This window comes from Vidua chalybeata, chromosome 3, assembly GCF_026979565.1.
Source record: "Vidua chalybeata isolate OUT-0048 chromosome 3, bVidCha1 merged haplotype, whole genome shotgun sequence".
Classification (NCBI taxonomy): domain Eukaryota; kingdom Metazoa; phylum Chordata; class Aves; order Passeriformes; family Viduidae; genus Vidua; species Vidua chalybeata.
Genome location: NC_071532.1, coordinates 15,819,617 through 15,839,949, shown reverse-complemented (window position 1 = coordinate 15,839,949; position 20,333 = coordinate 15,819,617). Strand labels below are relative to the sequence as shown.

Genomic DNA, 20,333 nt, shown 5'->3' with positions numbered 1-20,333 from the left:
TTATGGTAGCTTATTTTCATATAGATACAGACAGTACAGCTATATACAAAATTAATTATTTTAGACCAGTGAAAAAAAGGTAGCTCCATGAGACACCTATGTATCTCTGCAGTGTGAAAGACTGAATTAAATTGCAAGGAAAGAAGCCTTTTCTATGTGTGCTTACAAGACATTCTGGAGTCATGTGTCATACACCTGAATTCTTCAAATCCTCAGATGAAGGGAGGATATTATATTATAGACATGGAGATATGCAGAATCAGCAGTGTGTATAGCAAATGACTGATCACCATATGTCATACTGTCTGTCACTGGACCTTTCCAAGTATGCACATTTTCTTGTTGCTTACATTGGTGAGATCAGCCCACAGACTGGCCTGCCTTCTGCTGGCCTTGTTAACTCCTTCCTGTCCCTCCCTCTTTCCTGAGAGAGCTTAGCTTTCAGCTGTGTCACTGAATCCTATGCACAGCCTCAGCTTTATCCCTCCTCAGACTGATTAATGGTTGCAAAGAAAAAACAGAATTACTGTCTTTTGGAGAACTTTACTGTCAGCTATATTATATAGCAGGGGAACAAACCCCATGAACAGGGAGCTCCTTGCTGGTTTTATGCCAGACAAGACAAATCTATCCTATGGGCTGTGGGCCAGTTCTGTGTAGTGCCAAAACTAATGCCATCAGATTGCACAGTCACGTGTCCCATGCACAGACAAACTAGTCATAGCTGCCATGAAACATGCATGCATTCCTAATGTTAGGAGGGGTTGATAATATCTGCTCTCCTATGCTGTCTGTCATTTAGAAGAGTTGAGAGCAGGCTGGTGACAGGGATCAAGGTCCAGCAAATATGAATATTTGTACATTAGCTGCCTTCTTCCATTTAATGGATTGACCTGGCTTATGAGCAGGTGCATAATAAAGGGGCAAGGAGAAGACTTCTGGGCTGCTCCTCATATGGCATGGGGCAGAACATAAGCTTCAGTCCTGTTGTTTTTGAGATTTATCTGTGGACTGCTTCCTCCTAACACTTTCTGAAGGGTAACACGTAGCTCTGCTGCTGCTGTTTTCTGCCAGCTGTTGAGTTTGGGATTGATATGTCTTCTGCAATTTTTTTCCCACTTCTAGCCATGAGGGCTCCTGGAGGGCATGCTACTGCCACTGCCAGTGTCAGGAGGATCTCATTCCATTGGGCACCTCCTCATTTTTAGTTCCAGTAGAAGCCAACGTGTCCACACCATATGTTGATTGCAGGAAGTTGTCTGGTGGTGTTTACCTGTGTGGGAATTTCTCAGCCATTTCTCCCTGGTGTTAACTGCAGCTTCAGAATCAGAGCGAGCTCCGCGCCCCTACGGCAGAGAAGGCCGCCTTCTTCCTGGACGCCGCCATCGCCTCCCGCCGCAGCAGCCAGCGGGACTGCGATGAGGAGGATCACCGCAACTCCCACATGCTCTTCACGCTGCACATCTACCAGTACCGCATGGAGAAGAGCGGCAAAGGCGGAAGTAAGCTGTGCTCTTGCTCCTCTCTGTCTCCTCCAAGCCTGCCTGGAAACTGGGCCTTCAAACAATATCCTTTAGTGGTGAAAATCAGCAGAGTTCTCTATTCAGTGTGGAGGGGGGCCATTCATACAAGCAGGCTGTCCAGTGCCTGGTGAAGACCCACCAAAGGCCATTAAAGGCCGCTGGGGATTATTACTGTCACTTGTCAGTTCAGTTGTTCTTGTGGAGACACTGGCAGTTCACAGCCCTGTGTGGGCCTCTGTATCTGAAAAAAAAAAAAAAAGGTGCTTTTCAAATTGGCCTTTATCATTGTCTTTACAGATAGTGTTGAGGTCATGGATTAAAATATTGTGGTGACCGGAATTCCTTGCCCCCCTTATGTTAACTGTTCCTCTTTGGCACCTAAATTGGGCAGTGTGTGTGTAAGCTGATTCTGGCAATCCATAAACTGGGAAGCTGATGTTGACAACCCATAAACGATACCCTTTCTCAGAGACACATGATATTCTAGTTGCTGGCCCAACTGTGTGTGCAGAAAGGACTCTCATGGTTCTTTGTAAAGGGTCTGGATTTTTCAGATAGGCTTGTTCCCTCTCTTTTTCATGTATGCTTTCACTGGCTTGTGTTGTTACTTCCATATCCCACTTTTAAATGAGGAAAAGGTGCTTCCATGTCTAATTTTATGTTTCTATAATTTTCAAAGCTTTCTTTTTTCTCACACCATTTATATTTTTTATTATGTTTGTCTTCTGTTTCAAGTCTCCAAAAATGTTTTGACTGAAGATATACAGAGAGAGGTTTTGTAAGTAAATTCCAGTGATAAAAGATTTGTATACTATAGGAAGCACCCCCACTGAAAAAGAAAAATCTGACACTAAAATATATATATTTTTAAAATAATCATTTCTTTACAGGGAAAAATGTTTATTTGAAAGACACCAGAGAAATCTGCTTCTTTAAATTCACAGGCTTAAGCAGTTCTGCAGAAACAGCATGTTTCAGATCCTGGCTCTGCATAGGCTATTGGTAATAAGGAATAGATTGCAAGGCACGATGTGTAGTGGGTGATCACCACTGCAGTATTAATGTCTAATGTTTAAATGAAGAAAATTTGCACTGACTGTACTTATAGGAGAAAAAACCAAAAAGTTGCTCTAAATGGAAATGCAGCTTGCATGTATTTAAGTAATAACCCCTGTGGAATTTGCAGTCAGAAATCTCAATTAACTAAAGATTTATTAATTAACCACCCTGTGGTGGAAAGGAAGACAGTGAATACTCAAACAGACTGGTTTCTAGGAATAAAATGGCTGATTTTGAGGGAATAATTATTGCAATTATTTAATGCTCCATAGTTTTTACTGCATGAAAGTACATGTACACACAGTCATTTTCTTCTACTTTCAAATACCATTAATAAAAGGGAAAATATTATTTTTTGGTGGCTATAATTTCAGAAAAAGAAGACATGATCCTCATTGGATTAGAATACAGCATGCTTTGCCCACTGCCTCTAGTTATATCTTTGTCTCGTGGCCAGACCATACTCCTGTCTTCAAGTTCCCATATCTGAGTGGCCTTACAAGCTAGGCAGGGTCAGATCCCACTGATAATTGAATGAGGGGGAATTCCAGCTGCTCAGAAAGGGCGCCTAGTGATTATCACTGTCTCCTGCTGTAATGAAGGATTTCTGAGAAAAAAACCCATGAAGATAGTAGAGATACATAGATTCCAGTAACAGGATTAAAAAAGAATAAGAAGAAAGGGGGAAAAAAAAAGAAACTCAGCTTCTAAAGGATAAGAGATTAAAGGGCTGGATAACGTGTGATTTTGGTAAAAAATGACTGTTAGAATAAGGCATTGGTACTGTACTTACCTCCTTGTTAAATTCATTACCAGGAATGTCATGAAGCAGGCTTAGCACCATTGAAATAAATTACATTGTAGCAGAACTGGATCACTGTCATTTTTCAACTGTCAGCTCTGCAAAGTCTCTGTGACCATAGAAAAAAACCCAAGTATTAGGATGTTCTACTTCTTTTCTCTGTAGTAGCCAGGCACATTAGTGGACAACTTGCCTAACAAATAGCTTCATTTTCAGATTAATCAAGTGGATCTACCATCTCAAAAATATTACTTCAACATGTAAATTAAATAAGAAAGAAACAACCAGTAAGTTATCTTAGTCTGGATTTCCTCAAGTTGTGTAATAGGAGTATATGTGGAAACAATATGACAGTTTTTGAAAGGTATTAATTTCTTCCATTTTCTTTTGTTTCCCTGGCATCTGGCAATCTTAGCAACAGAAATATTTATTATATATGATTCAGTAAAGTCACCCACAGTCATTTGCAGTAGCAACTAAATGCATTTCTTTGTTTTTCTAAATAAATGACTGTGAGACACTCAAGTATGGAATTCCAGCCTTCTGAGAACAGAGATGTTAGAAGACTCAGGGACTCTTTAAGGGTTTTAAAGAGTCTTAGAGGGGAGACAAAGGTCCTGTGTGATCAGTTCAGAGGTGCAGGTGCCTTACTGGTTCCCCAAGGCAGCCTAATTTTCTGCAGTCAGTGCAGGAGCCCATAGTGTCTGTGGATACTTTCTGGTGAGATGCATACATAGAAGTCCAGTGTTGCTTAACACCTGATACAGCTGAAGAACTAAGAGGACTTTAAAGCAGAAGAAGTCACAGTTTTAACAATTGTTGATAGAGATACTGGATACATTTTGGAATATTATTCACAATTCCCATAGAAGGTCTTCTGTCTTTGTTCAGCTTCTCTCTTTTTCTTATCAAATGTGCAAGTTGAGATCCTGTGTCAAAAAGGCCGTGAATTAACTTGCATAGAGTTAAACTCAGATGTGAAGGTGTTTGTGCTGCTGTTTAAGGTGTGTTTGTATCCTCAAATATTGCTATTACCTCTCTCTTACAACATGGTGATTCTGTTCTGTTCTGTTCTGTACCTGTTAAGTTCCTAGAAATAAATCTGCCTTTTCTTACAGACTGCTTCTAAACTACCTCTTGAGAATGGTGAGGAGTGGTCCAAGATCAGATGCAAAAAAATCAGTTAGGAAATTGTTCTGAGATAGTAGAGAGCTAGAAGCACTTCTGTGTAGTCTACTTAGTTCCCATCCTGGATTCATAAGGAACCATAGACTTTTAAAGAGAGCAAATTAATCTTGGTGTTTCAATGGTAGCATCTTTTCACTCTGGAAGTAGTATGTTGATGCAGAGTAAACAAGAAAAAACCATAAAGATCTATTGCTTGTTTTACAGAAACTGTTCTTAGAACAGAGGTGCTATTTCACAATCCATCACCCAAGTCTTGGCAAACTTCTTAGCTAAAACGATACTGTGAAAGTATATAGACTTGAGGAAAAGTTGAACATCCCACAGATGCTACAGTGTCTTCTTAAGATACAATATTCAGGATGGGAAAAATAAGAGAAGTATCCTTGCTTACTAAGAAGGAATTCCCAGCCTGTAGTTTTCCAGACAGAGAAACAGTAGTGAAAATGAAAGAAACAGAGCCAAGTCAGGTGCAGGCTAATCGAGCTATATTTCAAAAAATATAGTCACATTGGTGACTCTCACAGAATTAAGCCTGCAGGAGCAAGTGAGTACTCAGCAATTTTTAAGCAGGTAGACAGCAGAGTAGACAGCAATGTACAGCCATAAAGGCTGACAGTGCATTAGTGGGACCCCTACAGCCGTGTCTGCTAAGGGGAATTAGGGAAGGTTTCTGGGTTGTTTCCTCTTCACAAGTCACAGTGAGTCTTTTACTTTCCTGGGAAGCTGCTTTTGGAGACCCACACTAACTGTCTGCTTTCTTTGTTTATGGCAGTGTCTGGAGGTCGCAGCCGCTTGCACCTTATTGACCTGGGCAGCTGCGTGAAAGTGCTCAGCAAGAACCGCGAGGGAAGCTCTGGCCTCTGCCTCTCCTTGCCAGCGCTGGGCAATGTCATCCTCGCCCTTGTCAATGGAAGCAAACACATCCCATACAAGTAAGTGGTGGTCTGGGTTTTGCCTAATGAGAGGATGCTTTAAAGCTGTTTGTCTGTCTCTGCCTGAGGCAGATTTGGGAAGGAGGAAAACAGCCTGCTGGGGTCAATGTAGCCCTCTTGAGCCATGGCAAAAGCTGCCTGAAGTTCAGTGACACCTTATCTGACCTTACACCTGGTAGCTACAAACTGTGTTTGACAAATAGGTTTCAAAGGAAGAAGCCTGCTGTAATAGGACCTAGGTGACTGAAAGATCTTAAGGCTTGAAGTTCAACACATTAGGGTTTTGTTTTCTGTGGCTGTTCAAAGATTTTTTTAATATTTCAAAGCATGTGAGAGTGTTTCATATTTGTTCCAAGGAGATGAATATTGCTGCCGTAGAGAAAGAGAATATTGCAGCACTGTAGAGAAAATTATCTTGCTGTCCACTGTATGGAATTTACTTTATTGGAAATATATGTCACAATAAGCATTCATGTTTGTCATGAGATTCCTTCTGTGATCTAAGGTTACTTTGCAGGGTTTTTTTGCATGGTTTGAATCTCAGTGTCAGCTTTTCATGTGCAAAAAAAGAAGTGGGCCCTATTTGCTACAGTAAACTAGTGGCCTTTGCTACTGCAGGTGGCTTCTGGGAAACAAGAGGAATTGCTCACCTAGTGGGTATTCCTTGTGCTCATTTCTTGTCATCACTGCCTCTACCTATGTATCATGTGTGCAGGTCTGAGAGGAAGCTCAGATTCATTTCCCGGCCCAGGGAGTCATGCTACCTTCCTATTGAAAGGTTTCTGATTTTGTGTGTGGTATTGCTTTTCTCTAGCCTAGATCCTAGGGAGTAGCAGCTAGCATCATGGGAATGGCTTCCAGTAGCATCTTGTAATCAAACTGCCAATGAATGTCACCATTTGTGAAGGACAGGTGTATGACATCATGAGTTAGGAACAACAGGATGACATGGAGAATGAACCAAGTCATCCACAGAGCAGTATTTCAGTCCATGCATTTTACCCCTTTTAGCATTTAAAAAGCTGCAAATATTATTTGCACATGTCCATTCAAGATTACTTCTTTGTTTTTGTCTTCATTTGTCAAGTAAAAATCATTTATATTTATTATAACCAATTGATATTGGTTGTAATCTGTTTCTCTTCCAACCTTTAGTTTCAAAAATTATTTGGTAGTCTGGACTTAAAACATGCTTTCTGGAAATATTCCCATTCCTGGAGCTTAATCAGCCTGGAATTCAGTTAATGACTAACCAAATTTCTATGTATTCATTGAATGTTTCGTGGATCATGCACTTTGTCATAGCATGAAAATACCTTGAATTCTGCACTTCACAAAGTGTAACTCAGGCAATGCTTATCACAAACCTGTCTTTCTTCCTGTTGGATTTTATGGATTGAAGAGAAGGTCACTAGTAGGAATACAAAAGATAATGTTAGTAATGCTCACTAGGCTAGAACTAAACATACAAGGAATAGTTACCAAATACAATTGTCTTTCCTGGCAATGACTGACCAGAAGAAAAGCATTACCAAACACATCTTTTAATTGCTGTGTGTTCTATCTCTTTTTGCTGTGACTCCCAGCTGTTGCACTTCTGAGCCTACACAGCCAGAGATGACAGCATATTTTCTCATCAATGTCTGTACTGCTGAAAGAAGATCAAAGCTCTCTTCAGGCCACAATCCCCTCTTTAGTTCACTCCTAATAAGAATTCTCCCTATAAGAAGATATTATATGGTTTAGAGAAGTGGTTGGTCATCTGTAATTCAGAGTCAATATCCTGTTTCTAAGAGGACTTTTAAAAATACACTGGCATATTTTGGAGCTAACCTTTTCTTCCTCTTGCTGAGAAGAATTTAGAAAACAATTTTCCCATATGTGGTCTATTCCTAAGCAATGGAAATAAGAGTTTTGGTGGCTGGATGAGCACCGACACCATTCGGTCAGTGATCCGGCAGTTCAGCTGTGTCCTGCTCCTTGGTGGAGATGAGAGGAAGGGGGATCTGGATGTGCATGTGCTGCATTGCAGAAGAGGCTCAGTACCCCACAGATACAGATGATATGTGTTCAGTGGCACCTCTCATTTAGAGCAGTGACTAGCCTCTCTAACTGGGGTAATTCCCCATTCTCTAGGGGGTGTTCTCTTTCACTGTAAAGTATAAAACTGTATTTTTGTTAACTGCCTTTTTTGAGTGGGACCAAAGGAAAACAATGGAAGTGTTTTCTTATGTGACAGCTCTGCACATTGTGTGTGGTCTCAGTAAATTTCCATAGAGCAGCAGACAAAATGGAGCATCTTTTCTGTATCTGAGCTATTAAACAGCAATTAAGTATTTTATGGCAGCCTGTCAGCAGCCACTGCATGGCTTCCTGGGAACCTGGAAACTCACAGTGCATTGTTTTTCTCTGACTGCAAAAATTTGGTTCTCTAAACTTTGAGAGGCTCTTAAATTCTCTTCAGTTTTGTATCCATCTTTATCTCCACAGGTAGCAGTTGTAGGGAAAAGCTTATTCAGATTAATTGCTGGTGTAAGCAGATGCCACTGCTTTGCCTTCAGTGGTCTCTGTGTTTGTGCCAGGGATGAATTTGCCTCCCCACCTGCAGTCTCTATGAGAGACACATGCTGTTTTTCAGCACATGTTGCTTTTCTTTAGCTTTTACCCATAAGGCTAAGCCTTGGAAACCATTCAGTTGGAATCTCTCCCTTGGGAAGAGCCCCCCCATACACTCCCATTTTGGGAATAGTTACAAAGATTTATACTAGCTTTAGCAGGAACTTGTTTTCTGAAGTTGTAAGAAAGTAATGTAAAAAGTCTTGGACATCAAACAATATGGTTTGATATAGTTTAGGGGCTTTTGTCTTGTATTCAAGTCAAATTTCACATGGGTATGAGGATGGGACAAGAATTCCTACACTGGGAAAATACTTGCAGCTAATGAATGACCAGTTAATGATTTCTGGGAGTTTGTATACTTCATATATGTATTTTTAATCTCTCTCTAATCTCTCAGTGTCACTATTATTGTCACTACTTCCAGACCTATTTTGAACCTTAGTAAGAGCATTGTTCTGTCAGTGTATGAGCTACTGAGTTCTTCCAGCTCAGTGTCATATATAAAAATAGAATTTTTATTTGACTTAAATATATTGCCATTTAATGTCACCAGTTTCTTTTGCTCTCGAGGTATGAAGAAATCCTTCAGAAGATTAGGCAAGCATTATTTTCTCCATGGGAATGTCAAATATCTTCAAAAAAATTGGAAAGGGGTGCTTGCAAGCTCAAGGAAGAGCAAGAGAGTCAGTGACCAAATATGGCTGGGTTTAGATCTGCTACAGAAGGGTTTTGCTAAGATGCAGTAATTGTTAGTGCCATTTTATGTTTTTAAGAGTATTTTAGTTTTATGTCTGTGCTGTATTATCTGCCTCTGATTTCCAAGATGAATGTGTTTTAAACCCTCAAATGAGCACCCATTTGCACAAACTCCAGATACTGGTTTATATAGCTCACTATTCAAAAATTACTCCAGTTGCTAGGCAACATGGGTGGTGATAATTCATAGTAATGCTGTTTCGGAAATAATCATTTTTAGGCATTTTAATGACTGTGAGAATGTAAGGAAACTGTTTAGAAAAGTGCAAGGCTCTATGAATCTCTTCCAGAAATTGTTGCTTGTTTTATTTAATAGGCGTCTCTCTTAATGTGCTATCCTAATGTGCTAGTATTTCTAGAGGCATCCTATATTTTCAACTACATGCTTATGCTTATCCAAGGAGGGAGTCTTGTCTGTAAAACAGATGAGTGTGAGTTAAAAGCATGAATTTTATTCTTGGCACTTTTGCTTCTCTGTCATATGGTTGCATTTCCTGACAGATCTTACATACTGGTATTGCTTTATTTGATCCTATGTGCAGAAAATAAAATTATATTAAGTGACTGGTGCAAGGTTGCACAAGAGGCTTCATGGCAGAGCCACTGTGTTTTAAGATCTAATCTGGTATTTAAAGCATGGGTTAATCCATTCTTTCTTTCTGCATGACCTTTGGAAAATAATTTATTCAGGTGTTTATTTCTTTATTCACATTTATAAAACTGAAATAGAAAAAAAATCAAACATGATTTGTAAAGGGCATTCAGAGTCGGCAATAAGCAGTATATACTTTTTCACTATTGCTAGGAGTGTTACCCTATTTTCCCCTTTCTTTAGAGTTAATGACTCACATAAATAGTCCCAATGGCATACAGAATGTGAGAGTTTTTTTGGTCAAATGTAGAATAGTATTACTTTTGAGTAAAGTGAAAAGGGAAAGTGTTGGCTTATAGTATTGTGGTATACTAGTTTAAAGAATGAGGTGTATATCAGATATTTTCTTTAAATTGTTAGTCCATTATTTGAAAAAAAATGAAAATGGGGTTTGGATAGATCCAGTACCTCAGTTTCTTTTCTTAGGTAGATGGGTGTATCTAACTGCAGTTGTTTCATCTTTGTAAAAATCTGTGTGTGAGAAGAACTGAAATGCCAGGTATCTTTTTTTTTATATGAATTACCTTTGCATTTTTAGCATGAGTTATATTATTTTTCTCAGAAAAGACGTTAGGATTTTCAGGGGGATGTTAGGATTTTCTTGGACAATAATTACTATTAGTACTAGAGATTTTACCCTTATTTATGAGCTTGTACAAAGTCCTAGCTTTGTTGGATTCACGCAACCATGTCTGGTTACTAGATCTAAGAATTTAATGACACATTTGAACTATATGTCAAATGAGCAATCTATTTAATGGTTACTTCATCAGCAGCTGAAACTAGAATTTTTTGTTTTTCATTAAGAAATTTGAATCACTTTTACTTTCCACTGCTTCATCTATGTCTTCTATTCCTTAACTTTTGCACCTCCTCAATGAGTATATGATTCAAAGATCACAGTCTTAGAAAAAGTATCTGGTGTGCTCTTCAGAATCTCTGATCTTTCTGTGTTAACTTAATATTGAATATACTAGAAGTGGATGAAAAAATGTTTTGCTGTTTTACTTGAGGAACTGTGAGAGCAGAAGAAGGGGGGAAATGAGGACATGTGAGACAACTGAAATAGAATCACAGGGCTGGGAAATGGTCTAAGATGAATGGGAAAGCTCCAAGAGACCCTGAAATTGTGTGTAGAGGAGACAATTCACAGAGAGGAACTGGGAATCAAACAAGGAAGAAGGGACAAGCCTATTCAAAAAGAGAAATAAGCCTAAGAAATACCCTTGAATGATCCAGTTGTAGGAGAGTGTAGTAGAGTGGTCAATGGATGTTTTGTTGAACGTGAAATAGTTCCAAATTAGCTATCAAAAATATGGTCCGTTCAGGAACAAAATAATTTTTCCTTGATGTTTTCAGCCAGGTCTATGTGGACCAGAACTTTGGCTAACAGACACTGAAGCCACTGGAGCAATGCCACCTTGTACCAGTGGAGGACCTGGCCTTAGGCACATGCCCTTTGTCACTGGGCAAGTGCAATGCAGTTGACTGCAATAGCAATGAAACTCTGGCAGCATGCATATAATGAGGACAGCATGAAAACAATGAGCATCTGGCAATTATGTTCACCTTTGGGGCTTTTCTGTATCTGACAGTTTACTAGGTTAAATTTCTGGCAATTTCCTTCTTTATTCTAGGGAACTATATAAAATAGGTGGAATTAGGGATGCACAGTTTGTGAATGTAGAAAAACTTCCTGCATTTTATTAGACTAATTTAATCAGCAGCTCAGGAGCATGCAGATGATGGGTCTGCATGCTCCAGCAACTGCTGTTGTAGTACTGTTCACCAGCAATGCCCTTTATTGTAGGATAGTTTGTACTGCTAATAGTGGAGATTTGAGCTTCATCTGCACACATCTTACAGCACTGTATTTCATCATCAACTTAACAAGAGACAGTAGACAAAATCCTCAAAAGAAGAGCTGCAGTGGAGCTGCCATTTCTCAGCTTTGGGTTTTCAACTCAGTCCTGCCAGTCTGACAACGTGACAGGAACTGGAGCAGCGGTGTCTGTGAACGTGTGTAATGGGTACAAGTGGCTATGTTGCATTCACTGAACTTGAACTCCTGTTGCACCAGTTTTACAACAGACCTCAGCTGACAAACTCCATTCTGCACAAGCATTCAAGTGAGAAGAATCAGGCCTCATGAAGTATCTCTTTGAATGCTCTTTGAATCACTCAGTGAATTAGTATTTTATGAATACTGTAAGCAGCAAATAATGATGGGCTGCAAAATTAAATGAGAAGGGAAGTGCTGTGGTTTATAGTGAGACTTAACAGCAATTACTAATTGCATTTAAATAGCCATTCCTATGAACATCAGATAGCTGCATCACAGAAGGGCACTACTTTGGTCCTGGGCCAGCACAGACGTGGCTGGTAATGAACAAGCAATCCAGTAGCGTGCAGTTATTCCTGAAATATAGCTTGAGTGGAACCCAAATAGGCCATTGTGGTAATTTCATACAAAAATTAATCTGTACTTAATTCATTAAAGTATCATTTTGAACCTTCAGTCAGGGTATCCAGCAGTTTATTCTTACCTGTTCAACCATTGGTTCAGGCTCAATTGAACATTAATACATTTTCTCTCATGAAAATGTGGTGATAATTCATTTCATGTATAATTGAACAATTTTTAAATAGTCATATCCTTGGAATAACTACCTCTTGTACAATGCAGCAAATTATCAAAAAGCATGTCATAATTTTTATTAGACTTATTTCACATTTTTGGTTATCTCCAGTTTCATGAATAGTTGCATATGGATATGATGTGTTGAATTAAATTTCATTTCCGTATTGATCCTTCTTTGCTTGTACAAAACCAGTGTGACTCAGAGCAAAAAGACATTCCACTGCAGTAGACCAAAGAAAATAGCTTTTCTTTTTATCTACCAGTATATAGCTGCTTGTTTGGAATTGTGCATCTCATTGCTAAGAAAAGATTACAGACTGCAGAGAATTTAAAAGAGAAGCAAGAAGAATTATGAATGGTCTGAAATGAAAGGGTTACTCACCTGGAAGAACACTGTGACAGAAATAAAGATTCATAGCTTGTAGGGAAAAGGAGGCCTTTGAGAGAAGAGATGACAACTGCTCTGTAGTGTTTCAAGGATGTGAATACACACAGGAGAAGAGAATTGTGTCGGGTGAGACAAAGTGGCAGAATGATTTCTTACTTTAGAGTAATGATGTGGAGGAATATAAACTTTAAAGCATGCTAACAGGTATTCATATTAGTGACTACTCAAGAGCTGAAGTGAACACTTAGTTGGTAGAGTAATTTAAAAGCAAAATAAACTTGTAACTAACAAATATCCATTAACAATTGCATAATAAACTGTTTAAGATGGATTAAGGGCTAGGCTTATACAATTTCAGTGCAGAGTTCTGGGTCCAAATCTTTGACAATTTTCAATATCTGTAGTTCCTTTTGATAATTTATCTTCGTCATTGATTGTCAAGTGTCAACGGATGGCCAGCAGTTATATAAATAAAAAATAAAATGTGTTCCAGTGTATCTACTAGAATCAAATCTGCTTTTAGGAGCCTGAAAAACAGTGGTTGGATGGATTGATACACTTTCATGACTGTCAAAGAAATCCAGAAAGTCTCAGTGGTGTGTTTCTCAAGACCCTACCCTAGCAATCCATTCCTGTGCCAGATGATTTAACTGAGTTAACAAATTTTTTTCCTTCATCATTTAGTTACACATTTTTTTAAGGTCTCTTTGTCTTCAAATTGCAAAATCAAATTCTCCCAGTTCTTGATCCAAAACTCTATGTAAATCAATGGAAATCTTTTTATTGGGATTTGGCTTAAACCCACAGATTAGAAAACATGCTTATATTTAATTAGATGAGATAATCCTCAAATCCTTGCTAAGGGATATTTCATGTTCCGTATTTGATGATTAGCAGCTTATTTGTTGAAAGAGGCAGTATGTGGTTAAGTGTTACCTAATGTTAAGTTTGTTTGGAATTGCAAGGGACATAATTGATGGAATTGGTGAATGTGAAAACTGCAAAAGTACAATCATCTATTGATTGGTTGCAAATGGGTCTGTGACCATGAATTTGAAGCTCAAGAACTTTATGCAGGAACTTACCACACAAATGGGGATTTGAGACTACTGAAGTGGCACAAACAGGACTATTTTTTTTTTCCCTCTTCAGTATATATAAACAGTATTTGTGACTTTAACTTAAGAATAAACATAACCTTTGCTTACGTTTTCTGGGCAGATAGTTGAACATTTTTTCTTCAAACTCCTTCTTTTCTTGGACTCTATTTAGACATCACCCTCTCAAAGGAGTGACAGGCCCTAGAAGCTTTTAAGAGAACTGTGTTGTTGTAAGTAGAGGATACTTCAGCCAGTTTGCCTTCCTGCTTCAAGAGTATTTGAATGGCATTACAACTGCAAGATGTTTTTTAACTGAAGTTCTTATTTTCATAATACATTTGGGAGTAAAGCAATGGAGATAATCCTCTTGTGTTCTTCAGATACAAGATTCTGCTGGATGATCAAAGTTTTTAGCTGGTGGTTGCCTCCAGGTCTATATACAATGAACAGATGTGGGTTTTTTAAAATATGCATAGACTTTTTAGATTTAAGCAGGCTGGTTAGAACTATCTTCTGAAATATGAAATTACCTCTCTCGTGCTGCAGGATGAATTTGTTTGATTATTTCAGTTTTTAATTTTTTTTTTGTAAGTGTCATTTGGTGATATGCTTTCTAGCAATATTGACAAGACTCAGTAAAATTAATATCAGATAGCAGATTTAGCAGTTTTATCTATATTGTCTTTTAGCTTTGTTTTGCCTTATCATCCCATAAAAAAAAAACTGCTGCATTTAAAATTACTACAATGTAAAATTATTTTCCAATGGGTTATTTTTGAGAGATGGTGAAATTTACCAAATTGTTTTCTTCCCATTCCTTAGTTCATGCTCTTGGTCAGAAACAAAACCTCAGTCTCTTTGAAAATCAATGACAAAATGTATGTCCACACTGACAGAAATATCAGCCCTTGTGGCTCCCTTTGGTGCAGGTGATTCCAGAGAGCAGTGGTGGCAGCTGTTTTGGATGCTGTTACATCTCTCAGCTCAGAGACAGCAGAGAATGAAGGAGGGGGAGCCCTTACAAGGTGAGCTGTTAAAAGCACCTCATAATCTCTGTGCAAGTGGAACCTGAATCTCCTTGGAGCAGTCTTTTAAGGATTGAACACAATTTTCATGTCTGCCTCCAGCTATAAATAGAGTAGCAGAATCTTTTGTGCTCCTAGACTGTGCTCCTTTTCCCTTGGAAACAACAGATTTCCAAGGGAGAGAGTCAAGGCTCTGAGTGAAGTGTTTTTAAGTTACATGCCTATGCAGGAGGATGGGAATTAGATGCAAGTATCCAGATCTGCTATCCAGCTGGCATATAACCATAACAAACCAAAATGTTTTCAAAGGTATGTTGTTGGAGAAATAACTGCACTTTTTCCGAGGGGGAGAGAGTGTTCTAGGAACTCTGTGTTCTTGGTCAGATCATGCCAGTGCACACCTCTTGAATCCTGGACATCTCTCTCATGTGTGGACATTACTGGTGTGATGGAGGACAGTTCTCATGTCACAGGAAACAGAGAGTAACTGCTGTAGTTGTAGTAGTTTACATTGATGTATAAACTACGGGGTGGAGGAGGGGCTGATGGAGGATCAAACCTGAATAAGATTTGACTCTGAAAATACACAATGTGAATGAGAACCTGTTGGCAGCCTACCACACTGTGCTCTGGTGAGATTTGTGAAATACTCCTGGTTTTTTTTCAGCTAATGTTGCAGCTGCTTACTGTGGAGTGGGTTTTACAGAAAAAGTGAGGGTGTGCTTTAGTAACTTTTAGAATCTTTGCATCATACAGAATACAAAATAAGACTGTTGAGCTGGCAACAGGTTTTCTGTTCTCTTGTTAAGTGACTGCTGCCATTTTGGATGGCCATGTGCTGTGCAATGGCATTATACTCAGTGGCTTTTATTGGTTTTGTGCTACTCGTGATTGCAGTCTGTCGGGGCTGAAACTAGGACACAGTCCTTTGTGAGATCCTTTGCTCCTGGAATAATTTCTGTGTGTGTCAGACATAGAAATCAAGTGTGTTACACAAGTGGTAATGTCCTGTGTGTCCATTTGCAGGTCCCATGTCCATTCTCCTCACACCCATCTCAGTGCAGGGAGCCTCATGGCTGTGAGGATGTTGTTTGCAGGAAGTCTCTAGCTGCTGTGAATCTGAATGTTCATGCTTCCAGGGACTGTCACCTTCTTCCCAGAAGGGCCAGGCAGAGACATAATGCTTCTGAGGCACTGAAGCAGAAATCACCTGGTCTCTGATGGTATCACAGCTACGTAGGTTAGGTGTACTCTGAAAATTGGAATGGCTTTTTTCATCCTCCCAAGAAAATTCATAGTTCCTCTGAAAATGCTATTATATCACATCCATGCAAAAGATAGTATAAATAAATTTTTAATTCCATTGGCCAGGTTCCATACATCAACAGTGCTTCTCTCTGGAGCAATACCTGATTCTTTTAAGGAATCTGAGCATCACTCTAATAGCTGTTCTGATACCTAATCATAGGGAAAACTGCTGTTCCTAAGCATATTCCTCCCATGGAAGACCAGAGAACAATAGTTAACTGAAGATAGTAAAAAAACCCAACAGATCTTTTAAACAGGCAACATTTAGCTGTGGGTTATGAATAAAGAATGTTACAGGCTGTGTATGAAATTATAGTAAGCTAATATTCAACTATAACAGTAATAGTGTGGCTAAGTGATAGTCATTTTGGCCAGCAATTACTTATCTATATTATACATTAAACAGCTGTGGTATCTCTCTATTGGAACTAAACTTAAACTCAGAACAAACATAACTTCCTTAATAATTTTGTGTTCATATTCACATGGATATAAGTGTTACCAGTATATTGTTTCACCTTAATTCATCTATCAGAAATAAAAAATACCCAATGTTTCCTACTAATCTGTATGTTTCCTATCTAATCTGTAATCCATATTAGCTAGTATGGAATTCTATAGTCTCTGTGTATTATCCATTAATTATGCAACTAACTGAAGCTGAATATAAGCTCCTTTTTAAGACTCCATGATTTGAAAGTACTTCTTCATTTCACCAGAAGCCAACTAAAAAATGTTACCAAGGATTATTGTCATAAATACAGAGTCTTATCTAAAAAAGAGTTAAGTATTCTATGATGAAATTGTAAGTTATATGCTGTTCATATTATCTTTCACTGCATTTTTCAAGGCCTGAATGTGTGAGTAAATTCTCCTTGGTTAACCTCATAGTATGCAATAGGTCTATCTGTACAGGGCTTTTTCCTTCTGACTCCTTTATTATAGTGAAGGAACATCTCCCAACCCCGTGGTCTGATTATACTCATATTGAAACACTTCTGGCACTTAAATTTGAAAACCTTTGCATATTTATGTACAGAATATTCTTTTGGGAGATTTAAAAATCTGGGCAGAGTGGCAGATTTTCACTCCTCTTGCTGTGCAGGTTCCAAGAAGGGCAGTCATAAGGGATTTATGCTCCTTCCTCAACAGGAAGAAGGAATCTCTACTGCCATATTTAGGAAAAAAAAGTCCAGTTTTTGGCATATTAAAGGCTTATTGTCTTGAGGTCAAGGCTGGATGAGTGTTGAGAACATGCTCAGCATTATGTGCTCTGCCATTATCCAGGTTTTGAATTGCACAAGTACAGACCAGCAATGGATGTGTTTGTGTTTGAATGGTTGTTTTAGAGACATAACTGGGGGGTTTGTAGGCATTAATGTGTGGTTGTCTATTTTTGACTCATTCAGCATTGGAACCAGTGAACATAGGAAACAATAGGTAATGTTGGGTGAATATCACAGTCTTCAGAAAAGAAACTCCAGCCCAGTGAGACGGCAGGAGATGAGATAGCCCCTAAATGTGATCATGTTCTGCTTTTCAAATATTTCTGTCATTGCTCTCAATTTTTTATATTAGTTATTAAATATAGGACTTTTATATCCCATGATGCCCTTAATTTACACAAGTTTAGCAGAGTATGGATCAGACACCTTTTCATACCTGATCCTACTTATGTCTTTCCATCTATAATGTTTTCTACTCATTAGCAAGTGGTAGCATTATGAAACATAATGTTCTTTTCCTTCTGCATCTCCAGTGTATCTCAGAAAGAACTTTGATTTATCATAGAGTTCTGGCAAATAACTGTGAAGCAGTCACTGCTGCAATATCTTTAGTTTCTCAAATACTTTCATAATCTCAAGCAGGTGCGGGAGAAGGAAGCAGGCATAATTGTTAGCTGCATTTCTGATTCTGGGACATTCCAGGGACCCAGCCCCCCATGTTACATCTTTTGGAGGTTTAACTGGCAGCAGGCCTGCCTGACATCTCCACAAAACACAGTGCACAATGCTGTGACCCCATCTCTGACAGGTCCCCTCTCCTAGCAGCAGTCACATCCTTGGCAAGCCGCTGTTGCAGGAGACCCACAGGAAATAGTGTCCTGACTGCTGTCTCAGTGTCTGTGCTCCTAAACATTCTCTCATACTATATATGATATTGTGGGGGAGATCAAGAAGTGTGAAGCTTTCACCCTTTCCTGTTTTTCTTTATATTTGCCAGGTCTGGAATGGAATGATATGTTCTGCTGTCCTAATTGATTAAATGGCATCTATCATAACATAAAGAGATCAAGCAGAATTATTTTTTCTCCCGTGTTACCATTTAGAGCTCTCAATTCTTTGCGGATCATTAGCATATAATTTTCAGATGAGCTGGCCAGTAGGTCCCTAAATAAAAATTAGTAGAAAAGATTAGCTAGGAAAGCTAGACTGGTAATGAGCTGTTGCACTATAGTAATGTGATGGGTTTATAGTTCATATCTAGCCCTAATCAGTGCTAAGTGCGAGTTGTCAGCATTTGATAGCTAATTGGTGTTTCTTGGAATTACAGTGCAACAAAATCATTGAAACGAAAATAAAGCTTTTCTTTAGATATGACAAGTCAAGGGTTAATTATAAATGCTTGGGTCAAATACACCTCTTAGCTACAGTGTATGCAAATCAGTTGTGCTGAGGGAAGGTTCATGGGCTGTCAAAACTTCCCTGGTCCCTTTTGGGTAATTATCATTTTTTTAAAATTGGTACAGTAGTGGCTTTGAAAACAGAAAAGGCCATGTAAGCCCTTTGCTACATTTTTAATATGTCATACAACACACAAAAAAAAACCCTTAAACCTGAACTACTGAAGAATATTAACAATACAATAACAACTTGAACTCTCATAGCAGTCCTTTTCTTAATGATTTTGTTTACTCTGTGTTCATTTTAGAACTGCTGTCCTCCCACAGAATTAATTGGATATAAAGTCATAACATGGATCTGAAAAATTATAAGGCAGGAATAATCTAAGCCACTGGATAGGAAAGACTTAAAAGACATCTGTGAGCTGAGATTTTTTTCATTGCACAGCTATAAATAGGTGGCTCTAATCACTCTCATAGTGCTAATACGGGAAATGTCCCGTCTGTCCTCAGTAGCTGGTGGTGGGAATGACTGCTATGCACAATGTTGTGCTTCCAAATCGTGAACCCAGACAAACTCTGCGAGCAGAACTTTCTCTGACATGGGTGCTGTGAGAGAATTTTAGCTATATCTTGAGAGGCTAAAGCATACATGGTCAGACAATCTCATTGCTAGTCATCCAAATACAGTTTTTAATTGGCTGTTAAATTGACCATTTCCAATCAGACTTAATGCAGGTGCAGGCCTTCAGATGTGAGGTCTGAGCAAGACTCTTGAGACTGAGAGAGGGGTGGGGCAGAAGCAGGCTGGGCCATGAAGCTGTGATGACACTGCTCTGTTGCACACTCTGGTTTGTCAGCCAGCTGAGCCAAATGCCAGCCAGCATCCACGAACCAACAAGGAGAGAGGACAGAGCTGCAACTGAAGGAGGTGAGCTAGGTGGGATGTGGCAAGGTGGGGTTGAGGGGAATGCCAAGGTATAGAAAATGGAGTAACACAGGACATAAACTTAGGGAAACTAGCCTTCATTTCTTCCTCTGTTCATAGAACAACTTGTTCATTTATCCAGATCCTCACCATTTGAAATGCAATTACATGAATATATTTTCCTACTGAGTAAAATTCATACAGTCAGCAGACAAGCTTCTCTCTAAATTATTTGCTTGTCAGTGTGTGGAGGAGGAGGGGGAAGAGTTGAGAAAAGAGAGGATTTCAAATGAGTTTACTGCTAAATCATCTGAATTAAATGATCCATTTTTGTTAGTGCAATAGCAGTAAAAGTTAATACTGAGATGTTAAGAAAGTCTTGTGGCAACAATAATTTGGTATTATCACTCAGATGTGAGAGGAACAAAAGAGGAAACTCTGAGCTGAAACTCACTTTAAAGTAAATCCAGACAACAAATACTGCCTTCTCAGATAGTGAACCTTGAAATATCTTGACTGTTCCCAAGAGCAGGAAATCTGTAACAGATGTCCGTGCATTTAAATTCAACCCTCCTTTCAAGATGGGGATACATTTGGATACAACCTTATGGATCCAGCCCTCGCTCTCTGTTCTATGCAGATGTGGTACCTCGTGTCTGGGTGAAAGAAATTTAATCTGTCTAGATCTGAGTAAATGCCTGAATTGGTGTCCCCTGAGAATTTACTAGTTAAGCTGAAGAAGACAAGGAGCAGTAAGATGCATCAAGTAGTGAACACTGCAAAGACAAC

General features: G+C 38.9%; 1 protein-coding gene across 1 annotated transcript in view; it reads left to right on the top strand.

The window, feature by feature from the left end:
- The window catches only part of KIF26B (kinesin family member 26B), a 269,683-nt gene that overhangs the window by 215,124 nt on the left and 34,226 nt on the right, over positions 1-20,333 (top strand). The window contains exons 9-10 of the mRNA XM_053938124.1: positions 1,319-1,502; positions 5,345-5,504. Coding sequence (XP_053794099.1) covers positions 1,319-1,502; positions 5,345-5,504 — 344 coding nt within the window. The remainder of the gene's footprint in view (positions 1-1,318; positions 1,503-5,344; positions 5,505-20,333) is intronic.